This window comes from Aethalodelphis obliquidens, unplaced genomic scaffold, assembly GCF_003676395.1.
Source record: "Aethalodelphis obliquidens isolate GAN/ISIS:26980383/991018 unplaced genomic scaffold, ASM367639v1 scaffold1, whole genome shotgun sequence".
Taxonomy (NCBI): Eukaryota; Metazoa; Chordata; class Mammalia; order Artiodactyla; family Delphinidae; genus Aethalodelphis; species Aethalodelphis obliquidens.
This window is the reverse complement of record NW_020837945.1, coordinates 59754007-59781202: the sequence shown is the minus strand read 5'-3', so window position 1 is coordinate 59781202 and position 27196 is coordinate 59754007. Positions and strand designations below refer to the sequence as shown.

Here is a 27196-nt window from a genome sequence, read left to right as displayed (position 1 = left end):
GTTTTCTTACATTGCTTTATCACATTCAAATCTGTGGTTTGGAAAGAGACTGAAGCCTAATAGTAGTGGTAGAGAACTTACTGCTGCAGGGACGTTTCCTTCTGGGAACTTGTGATTCAATTAGGTTAAATCCCATTTCAAAAAAGAAATGCTGCTGAGTGGCAAATATGCAAATTCACATTAATTTTTTTTTTTTTAAGCCTAAGAGACAGCTTAGTATAGGAGAAGAAAATTGGCTAGTATGTTGGTGTTTCAAACGAAGTCGTATTGGTTTTTTTTTTTTTTTGTCTTACTTCTGGACAATTTAGAAAATTTTATCTCCATTATCATTGTACCCCCAATTGAAGAATTATGATTTCCCAGTTCAACGCAGGCTAGTTCCTCTGCCTCAGTTTGGTGGAATGGAAATACTCCCAGCCACCAGGAACAAAGATGGTTCAGCCATTGATGGGAGTCGTAGATTCTGCCTGACCTATTGGACCAAGCATAGACTGGTTTCAGAGGCAGCTTTGGAGGACTTTAGGACTCTTGACAGTATTTTGAGTCTCTGAACATGTTTTAGGAAATTAAAAAACCCACTTATTCCAGGGACTTCCCTGGTGGTCCAGTGGTAAAGAATCCTCCTTCCAATGCAGGGGATGCAGGTTCGATCCCTGGTCTGGGAACTAAGATCCCACATGCTGCAGGGCAACTAAGCCCACGCAGCACAACCACTGAGCTCGCAGGCCTCGACTAGAGAGCCTGCATGCTGCAAACTACAGATCCCACAAGCTCTGGAGCCCACGAGCTCTGGAGCCCACGCCACAACTAGAAAGAAGCCCGCCCACCACAATGAAAGATCCCACACACCTCAACAAAAGTTCCTGCACGCCTCAACAAAAGACCCCGCACGCCGAAGCTAAGAGCCAATGCAGATAAAAAACAAAACGAAACAAAAAAAAACCCATTTCTTATTCCTGTGCTTTCTCTCCACTGTTAATTTTGTTTCTGAACCAACAGGTTCCCAGTAGAAACCTGACACCTTATGCTACATATATTTTAATTTAAAATGAATCTTTGGGTCTACAGCCCTTTGCCAAATGCAGTCATTGAATGTATAAAAAGGACTTTGGTCCTTAACTTTACAAGCTTAGAAACTGAAGCAAGAGTCCTCTGAATCCTGCTGTTCCAGTTTAAAGAGCCAAAATGATACAAAGCTGCAGTTTTATTGGCTGACTTTCCTAAAGCACGATAGGTTTCACTGTCACTCAGATTCATGTAACAGACACATCTTCTGAAGTTTGGAAAAACCTTCTCTTTTTGTTAATATGTTCAAGGGTTATAGAATTCTAGGCTGTGTATTTTGCATATATAGATACATGAACAAATAAGGGCTGCAACACCATCCACCTTCCCTGTCTCTGTTCTTGTTACCTGAACCACCCATTTCTGACTCTTAATCCAGGCTTCTGCACCTTTCACTTCATCTAGTGGACATCGACTCCTCTAAGTTTCAGTTTCTCTGTCTGGCAAATGGGGATGATAGTAATAATACCGACTTCATGGGGTTGGTGGTGGTGAGTGTTTCAGGATCCAGCATGGAATGTATATAAAACCCTTGGCAGAATGTCCGATGACAAATGTTTGCTGTTTTAATAATCGGTTCTGCCAACTTTAATCTTCTAGGGGCAGCAATTTAGGGGCTTCACATCTAGGGATAAAAATTGCTGATAATTACTTGGACTTTCTTTGCGTCTGTACCTAGTAAGATTCTTCTAAGGCCGTTCTCTTCTTGGAGCTCTTTGCCCACTTATAATGAACAAGTTACTTGTTTCATGCATCTCTCCCCTTTTGGACCGTAGACCCCGTGATTGAAGAGACTGGGTGTTTTGCCCATTGCTTTGCCCAGTTCCTCACAGTGCTTGGCCCAGATATTTCTTGACTGACTATTGACTGAAGCAGTATTTCTGACTCTATGTAAGTGAACAGAGAAATGGTGAGGAAGGAGAGGATAAAGGGGAAATGGACCTCCTAAAGAGCAGGTTACTTTACAAGGTATCCCACATTGAGAGAGAAGCCTAAACTTTAGGCCTGAATTTTTCCTCTTCCTCGAAGGGACCTGCCTGGAACCGGGTACTGCGCCTTGTGAAACGCTCAGATAAGCAATGTAATAAAAATCATAAAACGCAGGACTCCCCTGGTGGCACAATGGATAAGACTCCGTGCTCCCAATGCAGGGGGCCCGGGTTCGATCCCTGGTCAGGGAACTAGATCTCACGTGCATGCTGCAACTAAGAGTTCTCATGCCACGACTAAGAAGCCCATATACCACAACTAAGGAGCCCATGTGCTGCAACTAGAGGAGCCCGCCTGCCGCAACTAAGACCTGGGGCAACCAAATAATTAATTAATTGATTTTTAAAAAAGTGTACTTCTAAAAATAAATCATAAAACGCAAATCAACATTTTTCTGTGTTGGCAACATTAGAGCACCTTAAAAGAGAGAGCTTTTGAATTATTATGGATAGTCTTCTGTTTAAAGGACTTAGAGTCCTAATTCACAAAGAATGTCAAGAGTTTAAAAAAATATATTAAGAGTTACAGGGTTAGAGGAAATTAGGGGCCCAGGAGCCAACCAGAGTGGGATTGCATGTTCTGGGATGAGAAATGAGACACCCAGACATTAGCATGACTGAAATGTGATATAACTTCAAGGCTATTCTATGATGGTTAGCTATTTTTCATCTCCAATGAAAGGGATAAGCCTTAGATGACAGGGAATGAAAAAAAGGTAGGATAAAATCATGGAGTTTTTAAAAATTTAGTTCAGGAAAAATCATGAAAACTTCTAATATAGAGATATTCAGAAAGAACGCAGAGCTCCATTTCCCTAAGACTGGAGGAGCAAAGGGTAATTCTATGTCAACATTGGTCACCACTTAGTCCTCCTTGTACTTCAATAAGAATAGTAAGACCCTACTTCAGGAAAACCATATGATGAACTGCAAACCCCGCCCCCCTTGGAGTTCACAGGGGTCAAAAAAGCCTAAAAATCGGTTTCTTTTTGCAGAGGAATCCCGTCCAAGTGAAAACTCTATTACTATGGCCTTTTAGAAACTCATTGAAAAAGGCTGATCCATGACCCTCGCCAAGCTTATTTGAATTCATGTGTGTTAAGGCCTAAGATTCAGCAGGTCATTAACCTTATTGACGATGGTGCCTTAATATTGAGGAGACATTTGAACTTAGCCACAGAAATATATCTTGTCCCCGCCAAAACCGTGGGTAATTAGTCAAATCCATTTCCCCTGCCTTCACTAATCAATGTCATTTTAAGGCTTGCCTGTTCTCCAAGAAGCACGAGGCCCAAACAAGAAACTGCCTGAGCTGCTTTCCAGGAATTTGGAGCAGGTCTTATCTAGCTCAGCTGAGCTTGTTGAAACTAGGCGGGACCACTGACCTCCCTACTGGGCATGCGCGAGTTTCCACCCGTGACCTTTGGAACGGGCAGAGGCCCGTAGCCTAGCTATGCCTGCGCAGCACGGTGATGACCGCACCTTTTCCCAATCACCTTTCCTCACCTCCCCGGCTTCCCACGCTCCCGTGCCTCAGAGCAGCCCGCTTCTTCATTCCTCGTCCCATAAATACCCCGCCTCCTCCCTTCGGGGTGGGGGGTTTGAGGTTTGTGCTCCGGTTTTCTCCCTTGGCTGCCTTGCGGATAAGCCCTGTCTTTGCTGCAGACGTCAGTGTCTCCGCGTTGTGGTTGCGGTGCTTCAGGTAAAATGAACCCGGTTCCCTAACACCAGCATTTAAAAACAAAGCAAAAAAATGACTATAAGCTGGGCAAAATTATGGTAAACATAATTTTGGGTTTTACGTTGCTTCAGGCAGAAGCTAGTTGTATCTTTACTCATAATGCTTTTCCTTAGTTTCAGCAGGGGACATTAGAATCATTTCAAAACCAGAGCGACCCTCCCAGGCTTCCTCTGGGACCTGTTTTGTCACCCGCAGGCTGAAGTCCCTCTTCATCCAGGCTGAACATCCAGGCTTTCCCTACGGAACATTTGGTGATAAGGGTCGGGGGAAACGTTTGCACCTGGCATCCCCTGGACTGTAGTAGCTATAGATGCTGGAGAGAGGAGAAAGTCTAGGTTTTCTTTGAGATTCCCAGAGCAGAACTGGCAGTAACGAGGTGTGACTTTATACACAGCCAGACTTTCCACTTGGCCCCAGCTTTGGCAGCAACTTTTCATCTGCGTTGGAGTATTAAGGGCCAAAGACGATGAAATGCAGCAATTAAAGGGCAAGGAGTGGGGCTGGGAGGTGGGATAATTCTGGGCAGTTTCTCTGAAGGGGAAGAGACCTCCCAGCCCCTTCAGGGCCTCCTGGAACTGAGGTCAGGAAACAGCATAGCTGGTTTCAAAGAGGGGCCCCCTTGGGCGAGAGGTGCCAGCCCAGCAGGGAGACCTGCTCTGGCCCTGCCACCCTGCAGGGTTCGAGAGGTGCAGGTGGGGACCTTCTCTCTGCGGGCACTGCTCCAGGTGCTCTACACAGCTCCACCTTTGTCACCTTCATGTCGCGTCATGTAGATGTGGCAATAAAGATCAGAGAGTTCCAGCAGATTGCACAAGGTCACACAGCAAGCAGGTGAACGTATGTGGACTAAAGTCTGACTCAAGAATTTTTCTCGGATTCAACTGTTCCTTCTATGAAGAATGTTTCTGTTTTTCCCTTTTTCCCAAGTTTTAGACAGAGAGACTGTCTCCCAGGAGGAGAAACATTTGGGTATTATTTGTTTCCCCGACACATGCATTTTGCGACCCCACAGGACATTCTGGTGGCAGCTTGGAGCTACAAAAGAAGAAGCTCCCACTCTCTTTACCCCAGGAGCTGACTCGGTGATCTTCTTCAACCATGGAAAGTCCCTTCCCCAGATAGACCCTGGTTTTCCACTGGCTTCTCCTGCTGCTAAAATAAAACCAGGCTAATCCCTCAGCCATCCAGTGTTAACAGGTGGGGCTGCCTCCCCAGCATTTGTCAGAGGTGTGAAGAGGCCTTTTTTATGTGCGGTTTTGCCCGTCTGGCTGCCACACCTCTGTCCTCCAAGGGAACTGCTTTTATTACCCTGGGCCTCTCTGCCAAGAGCCTCTTCTCGGTGGCTGGCTGGCTCCCGTTACCCTCCTGTTGGACTCAGCTTTCAGAGTTGCCTTCCCTTCTCTTGTGAAGAGAGAAGTCCATGAGGACAGACAAAAGTCACACAGGCCTGTGCTACATGTGGATGAGGGACCACTGTGAGTAACTGTGGCTGCCCCCTCCACCCCGAGTTCCTATCAAACCTACAGGCACAGCTGAACGACTTTCTTGTGGCCTCCAGCCATGCACAAATCAGCACTATAGAAAAAGCAACAGGTACCTTTAGAATTGATATTTATAAGAGCAGGCTTGGTCTGGGTTTTTCGTCCTGCTGCAGAGAACAAAACTGACCACAACGTGTAAGTTTGTAGCACAAGACAGACTGTGTCAGAAAACGGTCAAGAATACAGCAGCACAGTCCATCCATTTCTCTGGGGCCCCTTCCCCATTTCCATGGACATATTTCCCAGACAAGCTACCAAACAGGTAAGGTGTCCTACTATTTATTCACTTCAGGCCACGGGGCTGCTTGAACAGACTTTGTCGTTTGCATTCTGCACCACCCCACACCCCCGCTTGTTTTTGGATTTGAAAACTTTTAGTGCATTAAAAATAAAAGAATTCGGTCAAATCAGCCAAGTTAAACAGGTTTGAAATTTATTTTAAATGTTAGATTGATACAACCATTTAATAGGTGGCCTTCATATGGCCTATGGAAGCCAACAATTTTTAAGGAATAAAGAATAACAACACCAATTATGAATTTGGGGGCATTTTAGAAAAAAAATCATAACGTTTCATTGAAAGCATCTTTGTGTTCTTAAAATCAGGGAAAGTTTGCCATTCAAACTTCCAAAATGTGTTTTGGAACATTATTTTAGAGAAAATTATATATATATATATTTTAAAAAGAATGAAGGATCCTTCTAAGGAAGGATCAAGAAAGCAGAGGTGAGAAGGTGACTTCAATTTCACAGGCAAATATATCTGTGTATGCACATTTGCATGTAAATTTTCTGATGACGTCATATCGCAGGTAATACAGGAGTTTGGTCAAAATGGGACTTCCTGGGGGCAGAGCTGCTGGACAGTGAGAGAGTGAAGTGGGACACTGAGTGTTTCAACCCCATCCTGGGGAGTGAATGTGAATCAGGTGTGTCAGAGAGACAACCGCCCCGCCCCCAAACCGGCTGAGCTCTTTGCAACTGGAGAGGAGGAGTGAGATGTGTTCACCCTGAGACTGGCCTCCAGAGAAACTCAGGAGAAAGTCTAAAGCCCCTGATCTGCATAAAGCAGCAGAGGAGGGGCTTGGCCGGTTGTACAGGAGCCCGAGAGCAGTGCCCCTGCTTAGAACACTTATTTCTTCCCCAAGGGTGATGCAGGCACAGAATGGAGCTATTTGACTTGGAGGCCTAATTGCCTTCGCTGAATCTGCTCCAGGAGTCCAAGTCCTTAACGTGAGGCCTGAGTGCTTGATGCTGATGTCACCAGTCTCCTAGTGCTGTCGGTCATTCCTCTGGTGCCTCCTGCTGCTGGAAGAGTTTTCCCATTTCCCCTTCCACCTTGGAGCTGGTCTGTGGAGAAGTGGCCTTCCCGAGAAGGTAGAGCCTGAGTCAGGGGGTCAACACACAGCGGTGAGATGAGGACACCAAGGAACAGGGAAGCACCCACACCTTGGTCTCAGGGACAGTTACCTGCCAGGAGCGGGTGACCCAGCCTGATGTAAGAGTCCTCCTAATGCGGTCAGGAACCTGGGGGAAGCGTACAGCATTCCTTTGGTGGAGGTGACGAGCTGGTGCTACAAAACATCTATCCCAGTTGGGTAGGGCCTTGGGGCCACCCCTCTACCAGATTCTAAGGAATCACATCATTCCAGGACTTCGGAGAAGTGGGCTGGTGTTTTGGGATGTCTAGAGCAGCAGATGTTACAGAGATGCACGGGGGCCACCCTGGAGTTTCTGGGCGGGGAGGCAGCTGGAGGACGGAGAGCAGCATGGTCCCCCCATGGCTGGCGAATATCAGGTGAGGGTGGGAGTGGTCCCAAGGTCAACTTCGATGCAGCTTTTGTCCATGTCTAACTCAGAGTAGTGACAGAAGGGGATGGTGGGTGTTTTTCGACTCTGAAGGGCTTGACTCTGTCCACAGTTGCTGCCTCCCTTCTGCTTCCCTTCTTGCAGGCTTGGGTCCCCCTGTATCTCCTCTCCTCCCTGCGGGAATGTGTACAGAGCCAACCAAACAGAGGGTGAGTGGAGCATTTGGCAGTGGTTACTTTGCTGCAGTCCCTGTATTTTTCATGAAACAGCACCAAGATTGGTTGCTCTCTCTCCCCGCTCTCCATGCTGGAGGCTTAAAAGACAGGGATCTGGTCTCTCCGAACCACATCCAGGTCATCATCCAGGGTTAACAAGACCTGAAATGAGAGAGGCAGAGAAATGAGAGGAACCCACAGTTGCAATAAGTCCATATTTTCTCCCAAAGACTCACAAGTGCCCTTATTTGTTTTCATGTCTTCTGCAGCTTTCTGCAACGCCGTGCTCTTAACAGGCACTTGTCATAATTACATAGTTCATTTATTAATTCAAATATTTATCAAGGGTCTATTAAGTGCTATTCCAGGTGCTAGAGATATGGCTTAGAACAAAAATCCCTACCCTGGTGGGGCTTACATTTGAGAGAGGGCTTCAGACATGAAGCAAACGCATGAGCAAAGTCAAGTATGTTAGCTAGTAATATGTACTAAGGATAATAATTAAACTGTGGTGGGGATATAGGAAGTATGGGATGGGGCGAGGTAAAAAAATTTTTTTGGTTAAAATTTTATTTTTCTAAATTTTGTATTTTTATTTTATATTGGAGTATAGTTGATTAACAATGTTGTGTTAGTTTCAGGTATACAGCAAAGTGATTCAGTTGTATATGTATAAAATTTTGTTTTTCATTGGGTGGCCAGGGACATCATTACCACTTAGGAGGGGACATTTGGGTCGGGACCTAAACGGAATGAAATCTTGTTGCATAGAATATTGCCATATAAGAATTGTACCCTAATCCTCCATTTTTAGTTCCCTTTACCATCACTCTCTCCACATGGAACCCTTAGCTCCACTTTTGTTGTCTCTGTCTCTCTAGAGAAGGTGACTATCAAAGATAAAAGCCTTCAGGAATGATGTTTATACAGACTGGTTGAACTTCCCAAACTGGCCACGAGGGGGTAGCCCTGCTCCACTCTTGAGGTTACATGGACAAGACTAAAGTAAGTGGGCAGCGTGAAACCAGGAGGCCTAATATTGGGCTGGCCAAAAGGTTCGTTCGTTTTTTTCCGTAAGATGGCCCTAGCAGCACTTAGTTGTTTTTAACTTCATTTGGAACAATTTTGTTAGATTGTGTGTGACAGCTATCCTATCAACGTGCATTTAAAAAGAGACCTATCAAAATTGGTGAATTTTTGTGTAGCCATTTTAATGTTGAAGATGGAAGAAAAACAACATTTTCGGCATATTATGCTTTATTATTTCAAGAAAGGTAAAAACAACTGAAACGCAAGAAAAAGATTTGTGCAGTGTATGGAGAAGGTGCTGTGACCGATCGAACATGTCAAAAGTGGTTTGTGAAGTTTTGTGCTGGAGATTTCTCGCTGGACGATGCTCCACAGTCGGGTAGACCAATTGAAGTTGATAGCGATCAAATCGAGACATTAATCAAGAACGATCAACGTTATACCACACGGGAGAGAGCCGACATACTCAAAATATCTAAATCAAGTGCTGAAAATCATTTGCACCAGCTTGGTTATGTGAATCACTTTGATGTTTGGGTTTCACATTAAGTTAAGCAAAAAAAACCTTCTTGACTGTATTTCCTCATGTGATTCTCTACTTAAACGTAATGAAAACGTTCTGGTTTTGGGCTTCCCTGGTGGTGCAGTGGTTAAGAATCTGCCTGCTAATGCAGGGGACACGGGTTCAATCCCTGGACTGGGAAGATCCCACATGCCGCAGAGCAACTAAGCCTGCGCGCCACAACTACTGAGCCCGCGCGCCACAACTACTGAAGCCCGTGCGCCTAGAGCCCGTGCTCCGCAACAAGAGAAGCCACTGCAATGAGAAGCTCGTGCACTGCAACAAAGAGTAGCCCCCACTCGCCACAACTAGAGAAAGCCTGTGCACAGCAACGAAGACCCAACACGGCCAAAAATAAAAACAAACGTAAAACGTTCCATTTTTAAAACAAATTGTGACAGGCAACGAAAAGTTGCTACTGTACAATAAAGTGGAATGGAAGAGACTGTGGGGCAAGCGAAATGAACCACCACCGACCACACCAAAGGTCGGTCTTCATCCAAAGAAGGTGATGCTGTGTGTATGGTGGGATTGGGAGGGAGTCCTCTATTATGAGCTAATTCCAGAAAACCAAATGATTAATTCCAACAAGTTCTGCTCCCAATCAGACCAACTGAAAGCGGCACTCGACGAAAAGCATCCAGAATTAGTCAACAGAAAACGCATAATCTTCCATCGGGATAACGCAAGACCACATGTTTCTTTGATGACCAGGCAAAAACTGCTACAGCTTGGCTGGGAAGTTCTGATTCATCAACCGTATTCACCAGACATTGCACCTTAGGATTTCCATTTATTTTGGTCTTTACAAAATTCTCTTAATGGAAAAAAATTCAATTCCCTGGAAGACTGTAAAAGGCACCTGGAACAGTTCTTTGCTCAAAAACATAAAAAGTTTTGGGAAGATGGAATTATGAAGTTGCCTGTAAAGTGGCAGAAGGTAGTGGAACAAAAGGGCAAATACATTGTTCAATAAAGTTCTTGGCGAAAATGAAAAATGTCCTTTATTTTTACTTAAAAACTGAAGGCACTTTTTGGCCAACCCAGTGTTATTTTTTAAATGACCTTTTGTACAGGCATCATGGGCTTTTATTTTGGAAAAGTCAAAATTAAGATGGAAGTAGGCTGGGAGTTCTCATCCTGGGTTGTTATAATATGCGTGGCTTCTGGAAAGGTGTTTGGACAAAAAATGGAGGGACTACAGGAGAGATTTGGAAGAGACTGGTTAGAAGGCAAAAAGAGGCTTGGCTGCTATCCTGAGCCACTCCAAGAACTTGTGAAATGTTTGTAAGACATGCAGTGAGACTGGAAGAGGGGGAGGAACGTGAGTATAGCACAAGAAGGAATAACCTAGTGTGGCTGAGATTGTAGCCAATGCCCAAAGTGGTTCCCGGGGGATTTGGGCATGTGAGTTCTAATCAACAGTTCAGTCCAAACATTGCACAACTGAAGGAAAATTATTTTATCCCTCTGTGTCTTAAAGTATTGAAGAGTAAAAGGAGAATGAAAATGAAGATCTAACCGAAGGATACAGTGTAAAAAAAGAAATAAGATATTCTGTACATTGAATTATAATGAAGACTTGGAAAGGGAAATTAAAAATACAAAAGGGGATGTAAGAAAGAGGGGAAGAGAAAAAAAGGGGTACAGGATGTAAAGCGAGAAGAAATGAAAAAAGTTTTTATAAACTCACCAAGAATGAGAAAAAGAGGGCAGTAGCAGAGAGGAAGTGCCAGATGTCATGGTCATCAAAGAAATCCAGCAGGATACACTCTCGATTCTTCTCTCGGGATTCGGCTGGCGTTCCCTGGAAGAAGGTGAGGCAGGATGTAGTGGGGGCATTCCCACAGTTCAACTCCTTCGAGGGCTGAGTATCCAGAAACCTAAAAAGTCACTACTAGATGCCTAGGTCAAAAAGTTAGCTTCCGGGCTTCCCTGGTGGCGCAGTGGTTGAGAGTCTGCCTGCCGATGCAGGGGACACAGGTTCGTGCCCCAGTCCGGGAAGATCCCACATGCCGCGGAGCGGCTGGGCCTGTGAGCCATGGCCACTGAGCCTGCGCGTCCGGAGCCTGTGCTCCACAAAGGGAGAGGCCACAGCAGTGAGAGGCCCGCGTACCACAAAAAAAAAAAAAAAAAAAAAAAAAGTTAGCTTCCAAGAAAACATACGTCCACACAAAACTTGACCACAGTTGTTCACAGCAGCAGCATTCATAAAAGCCAAGAAGCGGAAACAACTTAAATGTCGATAGACTGCTGAACGGGTAGATAAAATGAGGTATATCCATACAATGGAATATTCAGCAATAAAAACATGAAGTACTGATAACATCTACACATGGGTGAACCGTTATGAAGAGAAGCCAGAGACCACATGTTATGTGATTCCATTTATATGAAATGTCCAGAATAGGTAGATCTGTAGAGACAAAAGATAGATTAGTGGTTGCCTAAGGCTAAGGGGTTAGGGAGAAATGGTGATTGACTGCTAACGGATGCAGGTTTTTTCCTGGGGTGATAAAAAGGTTCTAAAGTTGCCTGTGGTGATTATGGTGATGGAGAGCTAAGACTTCTTCCCTGTTCTGTGCCTCAGGTACATCAGCAGTTTCCTAGGCCTCAGCTTTCCTATCTGTGAAATGGATTTATAAACACCTGCACCTGTGTATTTGTTTATGGACGGTGACTATGATAAGGTGGAGAAGATACACTAAGCAAGGTTCCTGTACGTATTAAACATCCACTGGGAATGACACATAATGAAGATCACGTTTGCAGTGTTGGTAGAGCTTCGTTTTTAAGAGGTGCCACCCTGATAATGATGACATGCCATTTATTGAGCAGTCACGTGTGGATATTGAAAACCATCCCCTTTAGAGAAAGCATTCATGTCAGAGAACATAAAAAAGATAAGCACATGAAGAGAGGGAGGTAGGAAGGTCAGAAAGGCAAGGTGGAGAGAGAATGTCATCCTGGAAAAGAAAATTGCCCTCTTACCTCCCAGCTGCTGAGATTCTGGAAGAAAAAATACAAGGCAGCGGCCCACACTGCAGCGGTGGCAACGATGCAGAAGAGCGGGATCAGGAGGATCTTCTCGGAGCTGCGAAGCTGTGGGTGAGAAGCGCTGCTGCCAAGCTGCACGCGTCACCCGAGGAGGGCCCGCGGTGCCCGGCTCCCAGCCGCCACTCTTACCTTCATGATGACGTAAAAGGTCAGGTAGAGCAGCAGGTTACAGATGAAGATGCCCAGCATGTAGGAGGCAAAGTCCCTGGGTCGATAGATCAGTCCAAAGAGGGCACTGAGCACACAGAGGAATTATTTTGTAGCTATGAAGGTGGATTTGTAACATTATTGGCTTTTTCACTCCCACACCCCCATTTCTGGTGGGAGGGGAATTTAAAAATGTTGTAAGTAACTTTCAATTCATTACGTCTTCCTCAGAACATTCATTTTTAACGATTGTGAGGTTCCTATCAGTGGATGTACCATAAGCAATCATCCTACCTCTCTAGTTGAAATGAAGAGTTTTCTCTTTGTCCTTCCGTTGTGCACTATTATTAAAAACTGCAACAATAAATACCTTCAGATATATTGTGCTTTTTTTTTCTTTTTGCATTTAAGATGGTTGGAATAGATTACTAGAGATAGAATTATCTCAATACTTGGCTTGACACACATTACCAAATTTTTGCTAGCTGTCTAAATTAATACTGAAGTTTATTTTGGTTGGGGTTTGGCCTTAATTTTGCTCCAAATTTATATTCTGTTCTAACAAAAGTCTTTATTATACAGCCCTTTCTTATCTCCTGGTTTTGAAAGCTTGTGTTTAATACAGACACACCATGCACATATGTATATAGTTGGCTTTCTGGCCTCTTCATCCTGATTCACTAATTTATAATTTCTAGTTTTGGAGCAGTGGCTCATCGTGTTATTGTTGTTTTATAATATGTTAGATTATCTAACAAAGGTTAGGCTAGCTTGCACTATCCAATGTGGTAACCACATGTGGCTATTTAAATAAAAGTTAATAAAAATTAAAAAAAAATTGAAAATTCATTTTTTCAGTCACACGACATTTCAAGTACTCAATAACCACAAGTGGCTAATAAACACATCATTCCAGAAAGTTCTATTGAATAATGCTGGGCTGTCACTATACACCTCTGCCCCTCCTTTCTCCGGTTAACCTTTTGCAGAGACCTTTGACAATTTTGTCTAACTAGGTAAATAATTTCAGAATAAAATCCTATTAACTTCATTCCATTTCTAATTCTAAATTTACACATTAACTTGAGAATTGTTATCTTTACAATAGTTAATCTTCTCACCCAGGGCATGCCGTCTTTCTTCATTTAGCTAAGTTTTTTTCTATCTCTCCTGATAAGGTAATTAAATTTTCTGCAGAAAGATTCCACACATCTCTCAAAGTTTATTCCTAAGTATTTCAAGTGGAAAGCTGTTATTAATGGAGTGTTTTTGTTCATTTTTTTTAAAATTTATTCTTTATTGAAGTATAGTTGATTTACAATGTTATGTTAATTTCTTCTGTACAGCAAAGTGACTCAGTTATACACATCTATGCATTCTTTTTAATATTCTTGTCCATTATGATTTGTCCCAGGGTATTGAGTATAGTTCCCTGTGCTATACAGTAAGACCTTGTTGTTTATCCATTCTGTATGTAATAGTTTGCATCTACTAACCCCAAACTCCCACTCCATCCCTTCCCCACCCCCCTACACTTGGCAACTACAAGTCAGTTCTCTATGTCTGTGAATCTGTTTCTGTTTCGTGAATCTGTTTCTGTTTCGTGAATTTGTGCCATATTTTAGATTCCACATGTAAGTGATATCATATGATATTTGTCTTCCTCTTTCTGACTTAGTATGATAATCTCTAGTTGCATCCATATTGCTGCAAATGGCATTATTTCAGTTTTTATGGCTGAGTAGTATTCCATTGTATATATGTACCACAACTTCTTTATTTATTCATCTGTCAATAAACATTTAGATTGTTTCCATGTCTTGGCTATTGTGAGTAGTGCTTCTATGAACATTGGGGTGCATGTATCTTTTTGAATTATAGTTTTCTCTGGATATATGCCCAGGAGTGGGATTGCTGGATCATATAGTAATTCTATTTTTAGTTCTCTGAGGAACCTCCATACAGTTTTCCATAGTGGCTGAACCAACTTACATTCCCACCAACAGTGTAGGAGGGTTCACTTTTCTCCATACCCTCTCTAGCATTACTTATTTGTAGACTTTTTAATTATGGCCATTCTGACCATTGTGAGGTAGTTTTGATTTGCATTTCTCTAATAACTAGTGATGCTGAGCACCTTTTCATGTGCCTATTGGCCATCAGTATGTCTTCTTTGGAGAAAAGTCTATTTAGGTCTTCTGCCCATTTTTTGATTGGGTTCTCTTTTTGTTATTGAGTTGTATGAGCTGTTTATATACTTTGGAAATTAAGCCCTTTTGGGTCGCATTGTTTGCAAATATTTTCTCCCATTCCATAGGTTGTCTTTTTGTTTATGGTTTCTTTTGCTGTGCAAAAGCTTGTAAGTTTGATTAGGTCCCATTTGTTTATTTTTGTTTTTATTTCTATTGCCTTGGGAGACTGACCTAAGAAACTTTGGTATGATTTATACCAGAGAATGTTTTGCCTATAATCTTTTCTAGGAGTTTTATGGTGTCATATCTTATGTTTAAGTCTTTAAGGCATTTTTAGTTTATGTTTGTGTATGGTGTAAGGATGTGTTCTAACTTCATTGATTTACATGTGGCTATCCAGCTTTCCCAACACCACTTACTGAGAGACTGTCTTTTACCCATTGTATAATTTTGCCTCCTTTGTCAAAGATTGATTGACCGTAGGTGTGTGGGTTTATTTCTGGGCTGTCTATTCTGTTCCATTGATTCATATGTCTGTTTTTGTGCCAGTACCCCACTGTTTTGATTGCTGTAACTTTGTAGTATTGTCTGAAGTCTGGGAGGGTTATGCCTCCTGCTTTGTTCTTTTTCCTCAGGATTGCTTTGGCAGTTCTGGGTATTTTATGGTTCCATATGAATTTTAGGATTATTCTAGTTCTGTGAAAAATGTCATGGGTAATTTGATAGGGATCACGTTAAATCTGTAGATTGATTTGGGTAGTATGGCCATTTTAAGAACATTAATTCTTCCAATCCAAGAGCATGGGATATCTTTCCATTGATTGTTAAATCTGATTGCAGACTTGGGTTTGATTTTAGTTCTACTAGAGGCAGGGACAAGCTAGGTGATTCTGACCCTGCAGACTCTATCATCAGCTGTTCAGTATCGTATCTCCTATCAACACCCTCCATCCTGTCTTACAGAGTCGCCAGGACTGTGGGGTCTTCCCTAAAAGGGTGGCCGAGAGAACATCGCAGGTGACCACGGCCAAGAATCACCCATCCTGACGTGTCCCTGAGTAAAGGACAGTCCTTCACAGGTATGGACCTTCCCCAAGGTAAACCCTGGGGCAACAATATTGTGGGAAGTTTCTTCCAGAAGCATGTGGCCCTGAAATAAGATTCAAATTCTCATGACTTGATTCTGGCTTTCCCTGATGGTGTGCTTATTTCTTTGCATCTGGTATCTTTTTTTTTTTTTTTTTTTTTTTGATACGCGGGCCTCTCACTGCTGTGGCCTCTCCCGTTGCGGAGCACAGGCTCCGGACTCACAGGCTCAGCGGCCATGGCTCACGGGCCCAGCCGCTCTGCGGCATGTGGGATCTTCCCGGACCGGGGCACGAACCCGTGTCCCCTGCATCGGCAGGCGGGCTCTCAACCACTGCACCACCAGGGAAGCCCTGCATCTGGTATCTTAAAGGGAGGAGGAGTAGGGTGTCACCTTTCTATCAAAGGTCACTGACCCAGAGGAGCACATCAGCTAAGAACCACTAATAAAAGCAGCTCAACATACTTATTTTTTGAGGGATCAATAAAACATCTCACTCATTCACATTTTTAAGTTAAGAATAAGTTGCAAAAAATAGATACATAAAATACAGCTAGCATAATTGTACTTCTGTTGCACTGTTCTACTTAGAGGTCATTTGAGGAAACAAGACCAAGGTGATAATGAGGGAAAAGAAAAGGAAGAAAAATGATATAGGCAGAGTAAGAAGATTGAGACCTGGAGGGAAAGAAAGAAATGAGAAAGACACACACACACACACACACACACACACACGCACACACACACACACACACACACACACACACACACACACACACCCCTAGTAAGAAAGAGAAATGCCTACTGGGTAGCCTTTATGGAAAATTCTAAAAAGAGTTTAAAACTGTTGCATTTTTGCTGCTGCTGGCATAATTAGTCTCTCTTTATATATATGTGTGTATGTGTGTATATGCATATATATCCAATCTAATTTATCCATCTAGATATAGCAAATTTGATGTTTGTCTTGTTGAACAAATGAGCTCAAGGCATCAGTGTGTTGAACTCATTGCTTTAAGGGAGACAACTATTGGTACACAAGAGCTTCCTAGTGCATTCTTTGCAGGATGAAAAGTAGCTTTCTTTCAAGTCACTAGAACAAGCACAGTCCTATGCTCTCCTTAATTTAAGACTTCTTTATAAAAATGACAGCCAAGGAAAGCTAAACCACGGTGTTACAGAGAAATTAATAAAGAGAAAAACGTGTTTTCCTAAGACTACTTACAAGGACCAGTTAACCAGATTCCCCACGATGAGCAATACCATTCTGTCCTGGAAAGGAGGAAAGAAAACATCAAATGAGGGGCCGCACATACTGCTTTTTAAAAAACTTACCATAGGGGAAGCATCAATTATGGAAAAACAATTGCCTTGGTGGAAACAATTTTTCTATAGTTTTAAGAGAGCTGTGCCTATGACTGGAAAGTCCTCTACGAGGACTAAATGGCAAAGCCTCTGACTGCAAACAGACGTGACCTCGTCCCTGTAAAAGAAAGCCTGGTGAATAAAGCAGAAGTCTTGCTGTTTTCCCCCCAGTTTTTAAAGGAGCTGGGCGCCTGGGCCCACCTCTTGGCGGGAAGGCTGGTGGTATGTGCTGATTACTCAGTAGTTAAAAGAATTCTGCCACTACTGTTCTGTAACCAAGGACTCTTTCCCTGGGTTGTGTTAACTGGTGGGCCCTAAGGCAGCTCTTGGGATGCACCTGGAATTAGTTTCATTATTCTGGCTCCAAGGAGGTCCTGCAGCTCCCAGGCTCCTGGTTTCTAAACACATGGCCTTATTAAGATTAAAGTTATTGGGGCTTCCCTGGTGGCGCAGGGAAATATCTTCCTTTTAAAAAAATGAATTCACCTACTAGAAAAGCCAAAATCCAAAACACTAACAACACCAGTTGCTCATGAGGATGTGGAACTCTCATTCATGGCTGGTGGGTACGCAGAATGGTCCGACCATTTCGGAAGACAGTTTGGTTGGCAGTTTCCTAGAAAACTAAACATACTTTTACCGTATGATCCAGCAGTTGTGCTCCTTGGTATTTACCCAGAGGAGCTGAAAACGTGCCTATACAAAAACCTGCCCACAAAATTTTATAGCAGCTTTATTCATAATTGCCCAAACTTGGAAGCAACCAAGATGTCCTTCAACAGGTGAACGGATAAATAAACCGTAGCACATCCAGAAAGTGGAATATTAGGACTAAAAAGAAATGAGGGCTTCCCTGGTGGAGCAGTGGTTGAGAGTCCGCCTGCCGATGCAGGGGACACGGGTTCGTGACCCGGTCCGGGAAGATCCCACATGCCGCGGAGCGGCTGGGCCCATGAGCCATGGCCACTGAGCCTGCGCGTCCGGAGCCTGTGCTCTGCAATGGGAGAGGCCACAGCAGTGAGAGGCCCGTGTACCGCAAAAAAAAAAAAAAGAAATGAGCTAGCAAGCCATGAAAAAACATGGAGGAAACATAAGTGCATATTATTTCAGCCAATCTGGAAAGGCCGCATACTATATTATTCCAACGATATGACGTTCTGGAAAAGGTAAGACTAAGGAGACACTAAAAAAGACCAGTGGCTGCCAGGGGTTGGGGAGGAGGGGCAGGTGGAAAGAACAGGTGGAGCACAGAGGGTTTTTAGGGCAGGAAAACTACTCTACCTTCTTTGATACTATAATGATGAATATATGTCATCACAAACTCGTCAAGAAAACCATAGAATGTACAACACCAGGAGTGAATTGTAATGTGAAGTATAGACTTTGAGTGATTATGATGTGTTAACATAGGTTCACGGACTAGCAAATGCACCTCTCTGGTGAGGGTGTTGATATGGGGAAGCTGCGTCTGTGTGGCGGAGGGGCATACGGGAAATCTCTGTATTTTCTTCTCAATTTTTCGGTGCACCTAAAAAAACTAAAAACTCTTAAAATGCTCTAAAAATAGTCTGTTTAAAAAAAAAAGACAGCCTGCATCAATTAATGTAAAAAACACCAGAAACACTAATTTCCCCTTATGGTTCACAGCTGAGGCATTCTTATCTCTCCTAATACTCACAGGTCCTAATGGGCTTTTAAGTTCTCCCCTGAGTAAAACCCTCCAGCTTCAATTCAATTTTTAGTGCCTATAGCTCCTGCCCAAGCTCTACTGGGCTTAAAACATTCCCAGGTTCCTTTATGTAAAATTCCTTCTGATTATAAACTATCAGCAGGAATTTAGTGAATGCCTGTGTGCCAGGCCCAAACGGCATCACTAGTTCTGATCACAGCACGGGGTAAAGGCTGGGGCAGTGGCTCAGAGGAGGTATGTAGCCTTCCCAAGGTCACTGGCCAGCAAGCCAAGGCAGCTGGGAGCAGGGCTGATCCCAGCTCAGTGTAGAAACTACACTGATCCCTCCGCTCAGTGTAGAAATGTGTAATACATTGAAAACCATACGGTAGAATTTTTAAAAGTGTATTTCTGCCATCAAGCAATGGCTATGATTTTGAAAAAGCATTCGTGCTCATTGTAAAAGTCAAACAATGTATAAAAAGCAAACAAATGTATAATGTGGAAAGTTCCTAATGAAAGTGATTGGAGTGATCATATGTCCCTAGTTTGCCTGGGACAGTCCAGGTGTCATTAGGAATAGTTATTATTATTAATAATTATTATTATTAATTATTATAATAATTATTATTAATAATTGACTTTCACAAGTGAAATAATCATACCTCTTTGGATGATTATTTATAGGGACACCCTATCTGGATCCTCCCTCCTCCAGCAATCATCACTTTGATAGTTTTGTGTGTGTATATACATACATATGTTCTTTATATACTAGCAATTTTTCATGTGCAAAAAAGGAACCATCCCAGCATGTCTTTTAAGAGTGAGAAGGGGAAGCAAGATGCCTCTTCCCTCACTAACTGGACTTCAGCCACGCTAGGCCATCTGGCCCTCTTGGTTTGGGGAGCCTTGTGTGACTACCCCGAGCCTGCCCCTCCTGCTGTCCTCCTGTTGTCTGGGAGAAGGCCAAGGCACACAGGAACACACACTCACCATATAGAGAGGCCGGCTGCACTGCCGGATGCAGTCTGTGTAGAACACCATAGCGGCCCGTCGGAAAATTCCCAAATCTGCTGATGACACAATTGCACGGTGAGAAGGCTTGGTCAGAGATAATCCAGAACACTCCCCTTTGGCCCAAGCTTTTGCGGCCAGGATGATGTCACCTCATAAAAGCCATGCTTTGTCCCTAATAGGTCAGCAATAAATGTTTGCTTTAAAAGATGCCACCCACAGCTGCCTGGGCTTTCGTGGCAGGTGTGCTCTATCCGTGCAGCATTCCCGCAGAAAGGCAGGCAAGATGGACACAAGGAACAAGCACTCGCAAACCATTTGGGGGGCTGGCCAACCCTCCTATGGTCTCCTTCAGCTAAGTTTCCCTCTGTTGATGGTTTAGTGTTTTCTTTACAGCAGAGATGTATGGGGACTCTCAAAAGTCACCTTAACACATCTGCTCTCTCTAGACCATGGGAAATCTTAGCTTGTAAAAATTCGAATCTGTGTTTCTCAGTGTGGTTATAAGTCAGTAAGAATTGAACCAGGGGACAGTGGGGTCTACTAAGCATGTTCAGAAAGCCTGTACATATGATGATTGTTATATGAGCAGGGTCAGGGCCCCAGGTGGGGCTGTCATTCTGTGGGCCATCCACACAGAGATGTCACGGGCAAAGCTGGGGTCTTCCTGAAGTGAGCATTTCAGTAAGGGTGGACCCCAGCTCTGCTGTGCTGCCGTTCCTCTTCAAGGCTACCCCTGGGGTCAATTTAAGCAGCGTTCATTAGACTAGATACATTGGGGGGTGGGGGCGTGGGCGTGTCCATGCACTAGCCCAGAAGAGGCGCGTTGCGGGCTGGGTTGGGGTGCATCCCTGCCTCTGAGCCTCTCTCCAAACCCCCTGTCCACCAAATCCTGCCCAATCTGCAAGGTGTTCAGAAAGCAGAGTTGGCAGGTCAGTCAGGCAGGTTGCTTTGTTAAGGAAACAATGTAGAAAACCCTGGGGAGGGTGGCTGAACGTTACCTGTGTCAGACACATCTGAATCAGTGGGAAGCAGAGAATTGAGGAGAGAAAAAAAGATTTGTAAGAAGGTAGCCAAACAGGTAAACTACTGGTCATTTTATTTTTCTCTCGAAACAGATGACTTTAATTTTGTTTTCTGATTACAAAAGTAATGTCTTCTCGTAAAGAACACAGACTCCTTCTGCCTGTCTCAAACGTTCAGAAGTTCACTATTCTTCGAAGCGTGAATCAGACTTTCCTCTCTCCCTGTGTACTTTTGTGCACCACTGGCAACTTATAATCCATCCTCTGCCTGTGGTCCTTTTCGGGAAACAAGAGGCACGACGGTGATCTGGACAAGTAGCTCTACAGTTTTCTGTCCTGCTTATGAAATGCTCTGCCTCATTGCTACTGCCTTTCCTCGTGTCCACTTTAATTTTCCTGTGTGGCCTAAGGGCCCCAGAGAAAGGAATCTGTGATTTGAGAAAGCAAAGGCAGCTTATGGAATGGGCAGAGAGGTTGGTGTTGCCTGAACCACTGTCCACTAACCCGACTTCCTGCCTTTGGACTAAATGTAGATGCAATTGTCACAATGTTTTCCTTTTGACTTTGGTAAATCCGTAACCACTTGGGGGAGACTCCCTAGGTACAGAAATTTTAAATGTTGGGTTAAGTTGTGTGAGGGTTATCTTCCCTTTGCCCCTCCAGACTCACCTGCCATGTCTCTCTGTCCTCACCATGCCCGGGGAGGCTGACTGCAGGGACCACTCAGTGGGTTCCCTCGCTCCCCTTGGATTTGGACAATGAGAAACGCCAGCAGGAGACTGGAGGGACAGAGGAAGGAGAGTGAGCCCAGAGTACTATCTGTCTGGTGCCTTCCCTGTGAGGTTGCCTGTCTGTTAGCCAAAGGTCACTGCTCCACGCTCATGGAGGAAGGTGACTTTCTCTCCGTGATGCCCTCCTTCCATGTTTTGGTAACCACTTCCTCTATGCCCTTTTGGGCTTGTGGGTAGTAAAAGCTTCTCTGCTACTAACCCCAGGTTACTGTGCTACCCCTTTCATTCTTCCCCACCCCACCCCTGTCCTATGAAGAGTCCCTCTGTGAATAAATCTTTTGTCTTTGTATGTGATAGCTTTTTCCTGTTGGGACCCTGACAAACTAGTACATGGTTATAATAGACTACATTCAATTTCTCCTTTTTTAAAAAGGTAAATTAATTCAGTATTGCAAAGTTGCATGGGGCCAAGGTGGTATAAACATTTTAAAAGCTCCTCTATGTATTAATGGTCACTACCATTACATATATCTGTATTCAAGTTTATTTTTCCAACTTGCAAAACCCAGAGGAACAGTGCCTAACTTATGTTCCTTTTGAGAGTTTAGTTTGTATGACTTCATTCACCTTTGAGTGTGGAGGATGGAGCACGAACAGAGTGCTGTACCAAATGTTCTACCCAACCAGCTATTGATGCTTCCACTGGGGGCAGCTGGAGGTATACTGGCTATGTTAACACCAAGAGTTAATCTACTGACCATGCCAAAAGGAAAAACTAAACTGCCAAAATGAGAGATTGTTTTATTTGGTCTCCTAGTCTTAAAGCCACTTGTTTATATAGAATCGCTCTTAGATCTGGGCAACAGGGGTGCCGTATTTTAAAGGCCCTCGTTCCCCAGTGACTGAGGAGTCTGCAGGGCAAGGGGGCTGCTTCTTCTAGGCCACATTCTGAATTCCTGGACCCAAGAATTCCCTGTCCTGAGGGCCTTGAGCCCGCTCTCAGAGCCTGCATAGGTCCCTTGCCTGGTTTGTCTTCCTGAGGGCAGATAGCACCACTAGAGTATGCACTTCTAGGGGCAAGGAATGGCCAATTGGATGTTAGACAAGGGTGTCCATATGCATACCTGTGAGACCCCTTAAGATGCAGGACAGAGCCAGAGGTGAGAAGAAAAGAGGGGCAGGGGTTGGGGACCAGCTCTCCTGTATAGCTATGTTCTGGAGTACTCTTCCATGCACCTGAGAATTTTAAATTTGAACTTGTACCTTGTAGGTTGTAATGAAGGTATATTTATCAGCTTCTTGGCCTTCCTTCTTTCTTCCTTCCTTTCTTCCATATATTTAATACTTTTTTCCTCTGCTTTATAACTTAAACATTTTTATACATATGGTAAGTGGCCTTTTATTTACGGTCTTGCCTTGGGCTCTGCAAATATTAGGGATAGGCCTAGTTTATATATATATTGGTTTTTCTTGAAATATACAAATGAATCTTTGAGTCTGACTTCCCGGACTTTAAAATGATGGGTGAAATTTAGATGCTCTGAAATGACTTGCACCCGCTCAAATGTATGCTGACTGACCAAGAGCAGATCAGAAGCTGATTTCCACAGAACACTTGGTGATCTAACGTGATACGTTCATGCCGTCAGAGGGCGTTCGGCAGGTGTCCTGCCTCTAAGATTGGCAAGTTGGTCTCCAAAACTTCCAGCCCCAGAATTTGAAAATAATATAGAATTTATTCTTGTTAACCATTTAGGATGGTTAGAGAAATGCTCCTTTTAAGTGCTATGAACTGAAAAACATTCTTCTCGGTGGAACTAGCGGTGTGATGATCATACTGTTCTACAAACGCACTTTCAAAGTTTGGTGAATTGTAAAGCTTTGGGGACTTGGAGTTGGAAGGATGCCTCAGCTCTGAGCTAGCTTAGTGTCTCAGTTGAAAACAGAACTAATGATAGTAGATTGTTGCTGTCTTATACAGGAGAGGAAGCTCTTGGAGAGAATATATGCTATTAAACACACAGAATTCAGAGCAAGCGTTCACGGTGACAAGTAACACTTCCGTTTAGGATAGGCAAGACAATCCTTTCTCAGGGTAAGTTAATCAGCATGTTTAGTATAGAGTAACAGGTGACTCACCTATCTTGAAACGACCCATGTAGTAGATCTGGGTGCTGAGGGCCAGAGAAGCCAGAATATGGATTGCAGAGAAGATGACCCAGAACAACCACAGGTCATTTTTCCCAAACACCTAGGAGTAAAGATGGAAGTTACCTTCATCTGGGTTTTTGTTTTTTCCCCAGAGAACTTACTAAAATTGTTTCATCTCTCGTGTATGCCTAAGGTGTCAAAAACCTAGCTGTGTGTGAATTTTGGGTTTTCTCCCTTCTCTGATCTCACAGGGATCTTACTGCAGCCAGGGCTGGAAAAAGAATGGCTACCTGGCCAAATGAAAAAGAAAGAAATGGAAAAGGGAAGGAATGGGTGAGGCAGCTGAACAGCAGGTGAAGAGGCAGTAGGTCTAAAGCTGGGAGCTAATGCTCTTCAAATAACAGAAGACGACTGACGCATGTGCACGCACATTTAGAAAGTGGTTTTTGTCCTTTCAAGTCAGTCTCTCTCCCATCAGCCTGTACATCTCTATTCCAGTCTCACCCGAGTCAGGTCTCAGCTTTGTATTAACACTGTCCAGGGGCAGTGTTCCAGGGGCCTGTTACATTATTAAAAATTCTAGCTCAGTAACTAAAATGCTATGAACGGACCAATGATGAGAGTGTGTCATGAGCCAAGGATTATGATTAGTTAAACCTGTTCACCTGGGGTCCAAAAAACAAAATACAAAGCCTCCCAAGAGGGCTGCCAGCTGTGGGGAGGGACGCACCACTCCAAGGACGGTGAGCGTGATGACCAGGGCGAAGGAGATGTAAGCAGCGTAGGCACTGGCGTTGATGTCTGGGTGGCGGGTCTGATAGAGCTTCAGCATGCAGAGGCCGGCGATTATGTACATGAAGGAGGTGTCTGAGGAGAAGCCGAGACAATCGAGATCCAGTAGGTGGCAGACAGACCTCTCTTCAGCCTCAGAGAACCCCTCCCTTCAGGCCTTGGAGTATTTGCTGCCCTCAGCCTGTGTGGTGACCTCCAACACGCCAGCCTCTCCAGGCACATTCTAGGTAAACCCTACACACTCCACCTCTCACCCCCTCCAAGAGGGGCATTCCTAGCTCCCAGAAGAAAAGTATCAGATGATATGATGAATAATTGCCTATCCCCACTCGCAGGGCTATGTGTGTATAAACGCTCCTGTCCAACAACAACAAAAGAATCCCTAATGGGAACAGGGCAGTGTGACAATAAAAAGAATCCTACGTGGGTGCAGGAGGTCCTTCTCAGTATACTGAAACATAACCACATTGATTACTGCTCATATACAAGTCTTTCTAGCCTAGGGATAGAAGACAGCTAGAAATTCCATGTGGCTTAGCTGCATGGGGGTTAAGGAAATGCAAGTTAAAACAGCCATGCAATGTCCCACGTTACTAAAAAATGGGGCAAAAGTGTAAATGTCTAATAATAACACGTGTTAGTGATGATAAGGGGGAAGTGGAAACTCTCACTCAGCCAGTGGGAGTGGGAATTAATATTCTGGGGAGAAAGTTGGCTGTTTTTGGTAAAATGGAAGATGCATCAACCAGGACCATGTGACCCCAAAATTCTACTTCTAGGTATTCCAGGGAACCTCCCTCACATGTGTGCAACAGGCATAGATGAGGCTAGTCATTGTAGCACTGTCTGTACTAGCAGAATATTGGCAACCTCTAAGTGTTGTTCAATAGAGGAATTGATGAATGTGGTATATTTTTATTACAGAATGACAATCTTTAAAAATGAATGAACTGGATATCCGTGGTTTAATACCAATAAATCTTGAAAACATTGTTGAATGAAAAAAGAAGGATGCCGAACGAAGTGTGAGAAATTAATATTAATTTGTTACAAATGAAGAAAAACTATAAAAACAAACTGGAAGGATAAATATAAAATTAATCACAGCTGTTGCTTCTAAGGAAGGGGAGAGTTGATAAGTTTAGAAAACAGTTCAAAATGGGACCTCAACTTTACACAATGTTTTATTTCTTAAAGTAGATTTAAGGCAAATATTTTAAAGTGTTGGCATTTGTTCCTTCTGAGTGGTGAATGATATTATTCTCTATAGTTTTCCTCTATTAAAAATGTCTTCTAATTTAAACAAACTAAAACGTGATGGAGAATTTCTGTGGTGTTGTGAGTTAATAGCCAGAGGCTAGAGCACAAACACAAAATAACTGTTTTTAAAAACCTCATCCTCGAGTGTGGAGGACATTGTTAATTGCCTTCTTCCAGCATCAGCTATTCCCTTTCTCCATCCTAACAGCATCTCGATACCAACTCAAATATCTCAGCCCCATTTTCTATTCAGAAATGCACACCCTCCCAGACCACTTGCTTCAGGAAGGCTAACCGCACCCCTGGTTCCAGGGAAGGGTCTCATTGGTCTAAAGGTAACCTCACCTCCTTTGCCACCGTGACTGGGGTAGCAATGCTGGCCCGAGCTAACCCTCATACAGAGAAAGATTCTGGAGTAAGCTCAGGGCTGTGTAAGCTGTGGAGGCGTGAGGGGCTCTTATCTGGGGAGTTTGGGGGAAAGAAGTTTCCTGCTCTCAAATGAAGGCTCCTGGAAGCCAGCTCGCTGCTTTCTCTAGACATCATGGTGCGGAGACAGGAAGCCAAGACCTGCTGTAGCTATTTCTGCCACCACGAGGGAAGGCAGCCTGAGGAGACCACCAGTGTGCAGGCTGGGTGCAACAAAGGGGATCACGGAGAAGCGGAGCCAGAGCCACCAGACAAATTACCCACAAGGCCATTCCACCTCTGTACGTTCGGCTGGTGCGCTGATGAGTGTACTTATTATTTAATCCAATTCGAATTGGGTTTTCTATTACTTTCAACCCAAAACAGGCAAACTGCTAAATTAAGCCAAGCTACACTGAGGGAGATTTCTAGATGTCTGTTGGTGGTTTCTACCTGACCTGCTGCCTGACACTTAGCCCATTGCCCACCTGCAGATCTAGCCATGAGATCAGTACCCGGTGTTCGCTCTTTTGTAGTCTATAAACGGTGGTCAGAGAGGAAAAAACGGTACAATGTGGGGAAACCATGCCCTGTGGTGAGGTGCCCTCAGATCACTTCACGTAAAATGTCATTTAATTCTTGCAAGCACGACCTTGGCATTTCTGAGAGGGTCCCAGGATAAGACTCCTATAACTCAAATCTGTGTAGCTGATGTAAATTCGAATTACCGAATTGGAAGTTGGAGTAATTAGGGCAGACATGGTAACAGGCACTGAGCACCCCTTCCGTCATCAGTGCGATGCCCATAGCATAGAAGAGACCGAAGTGCTTGGGAATCCCATACTCCTGAAAAAGCAGAAAGCTTGGTCAGTGGAAAGATACTCCTTAGTGACTCAGCCACAGAACCGGGACGCCCATGCTCTGGCCTCGTGTGGTCCATGACACGTAATCCATTGTCACACCGTCTAGCCAGATGTCCCTCCTCTTTGCAGATCCCGTTTGGAACCATAACCCTTCCTAGCTCTCACCTCCCTCGTCCCACCCTCTCCTCACCATGGCAAAGATGTCCTTGGCCTCCAGGGCTCTTCGATGGAGAATGTCCCGGCGCAAGACTATCAGCAGGAAGAGGCAGCCCAGGAGCATGTGGCCCAGGTTACTGAGAATGTTGTTGAAGGCACTAAGGGGATGACAGAGAGACCATGAGAGAGTCAAGGTATCAAAGAGCTTTAGAGACTGAATGAAGGCATGGATGAGCGAGTGAAATCAGCATTCAGTGTTTTCCACTGCTAACCTTTCCATAAGATTTCAGGACCGAGATCATCAGAAAGCATCTTTAACCTAATGCCA

At 44.0% G+C, this 27196-nt stretch overlaps 1 protein-coding gene across 1 annotated transcript in view; it reads right to left on the bottom strand.

Annotated features, from left to right (window-relative positions):
* Window positions 1-5763: 5763 nt before the first annotated feature.
* Window positions 5764-27196, bottom strand: part of SIDT1 (SID1 transmembrane family member 1) — a 51039-nt gene continuing 29606 nt past the window's right edge. The window contains exons 12-21 of the mRNA XM_027104925.1: window positions 26903-27026; window positions 26578-26695; window positions 24123-24259; window positions 23381-23492; window positions 19465-19541; window positions 16660-16706; window positions 12138-12243; window positions 11943-12053; window positions 10645-10758; window positions 5764-7522 (exon numbers count right to left, since the gene is read on the bottom strand). Of these exons, the coding sequence (XP_026960726.1) occupies window positions 7460-7522; window positions 10645-10758; window positions 11943-12053; window positions 12138-12243; window positions 16660-16706; window positions 19465-19541; window positions 23381-23492; window positions 24123-24259; window positions 26578-26695; window positions 26903-27026 (1009 nt within the window). The 3' untranslated portion in view covers window positions 5764-7459. The remainder of the gene's footprint in view (window positions 7523-10644; window positions 10759-11942; window positions 12054-12137; window positions 12244-16659; window positions 16707-19464; window positions 19542-23380; window positions 23493-24122; window positions 24260-26577; window positions 26696-26902; window positions 27027-27196) is intronic.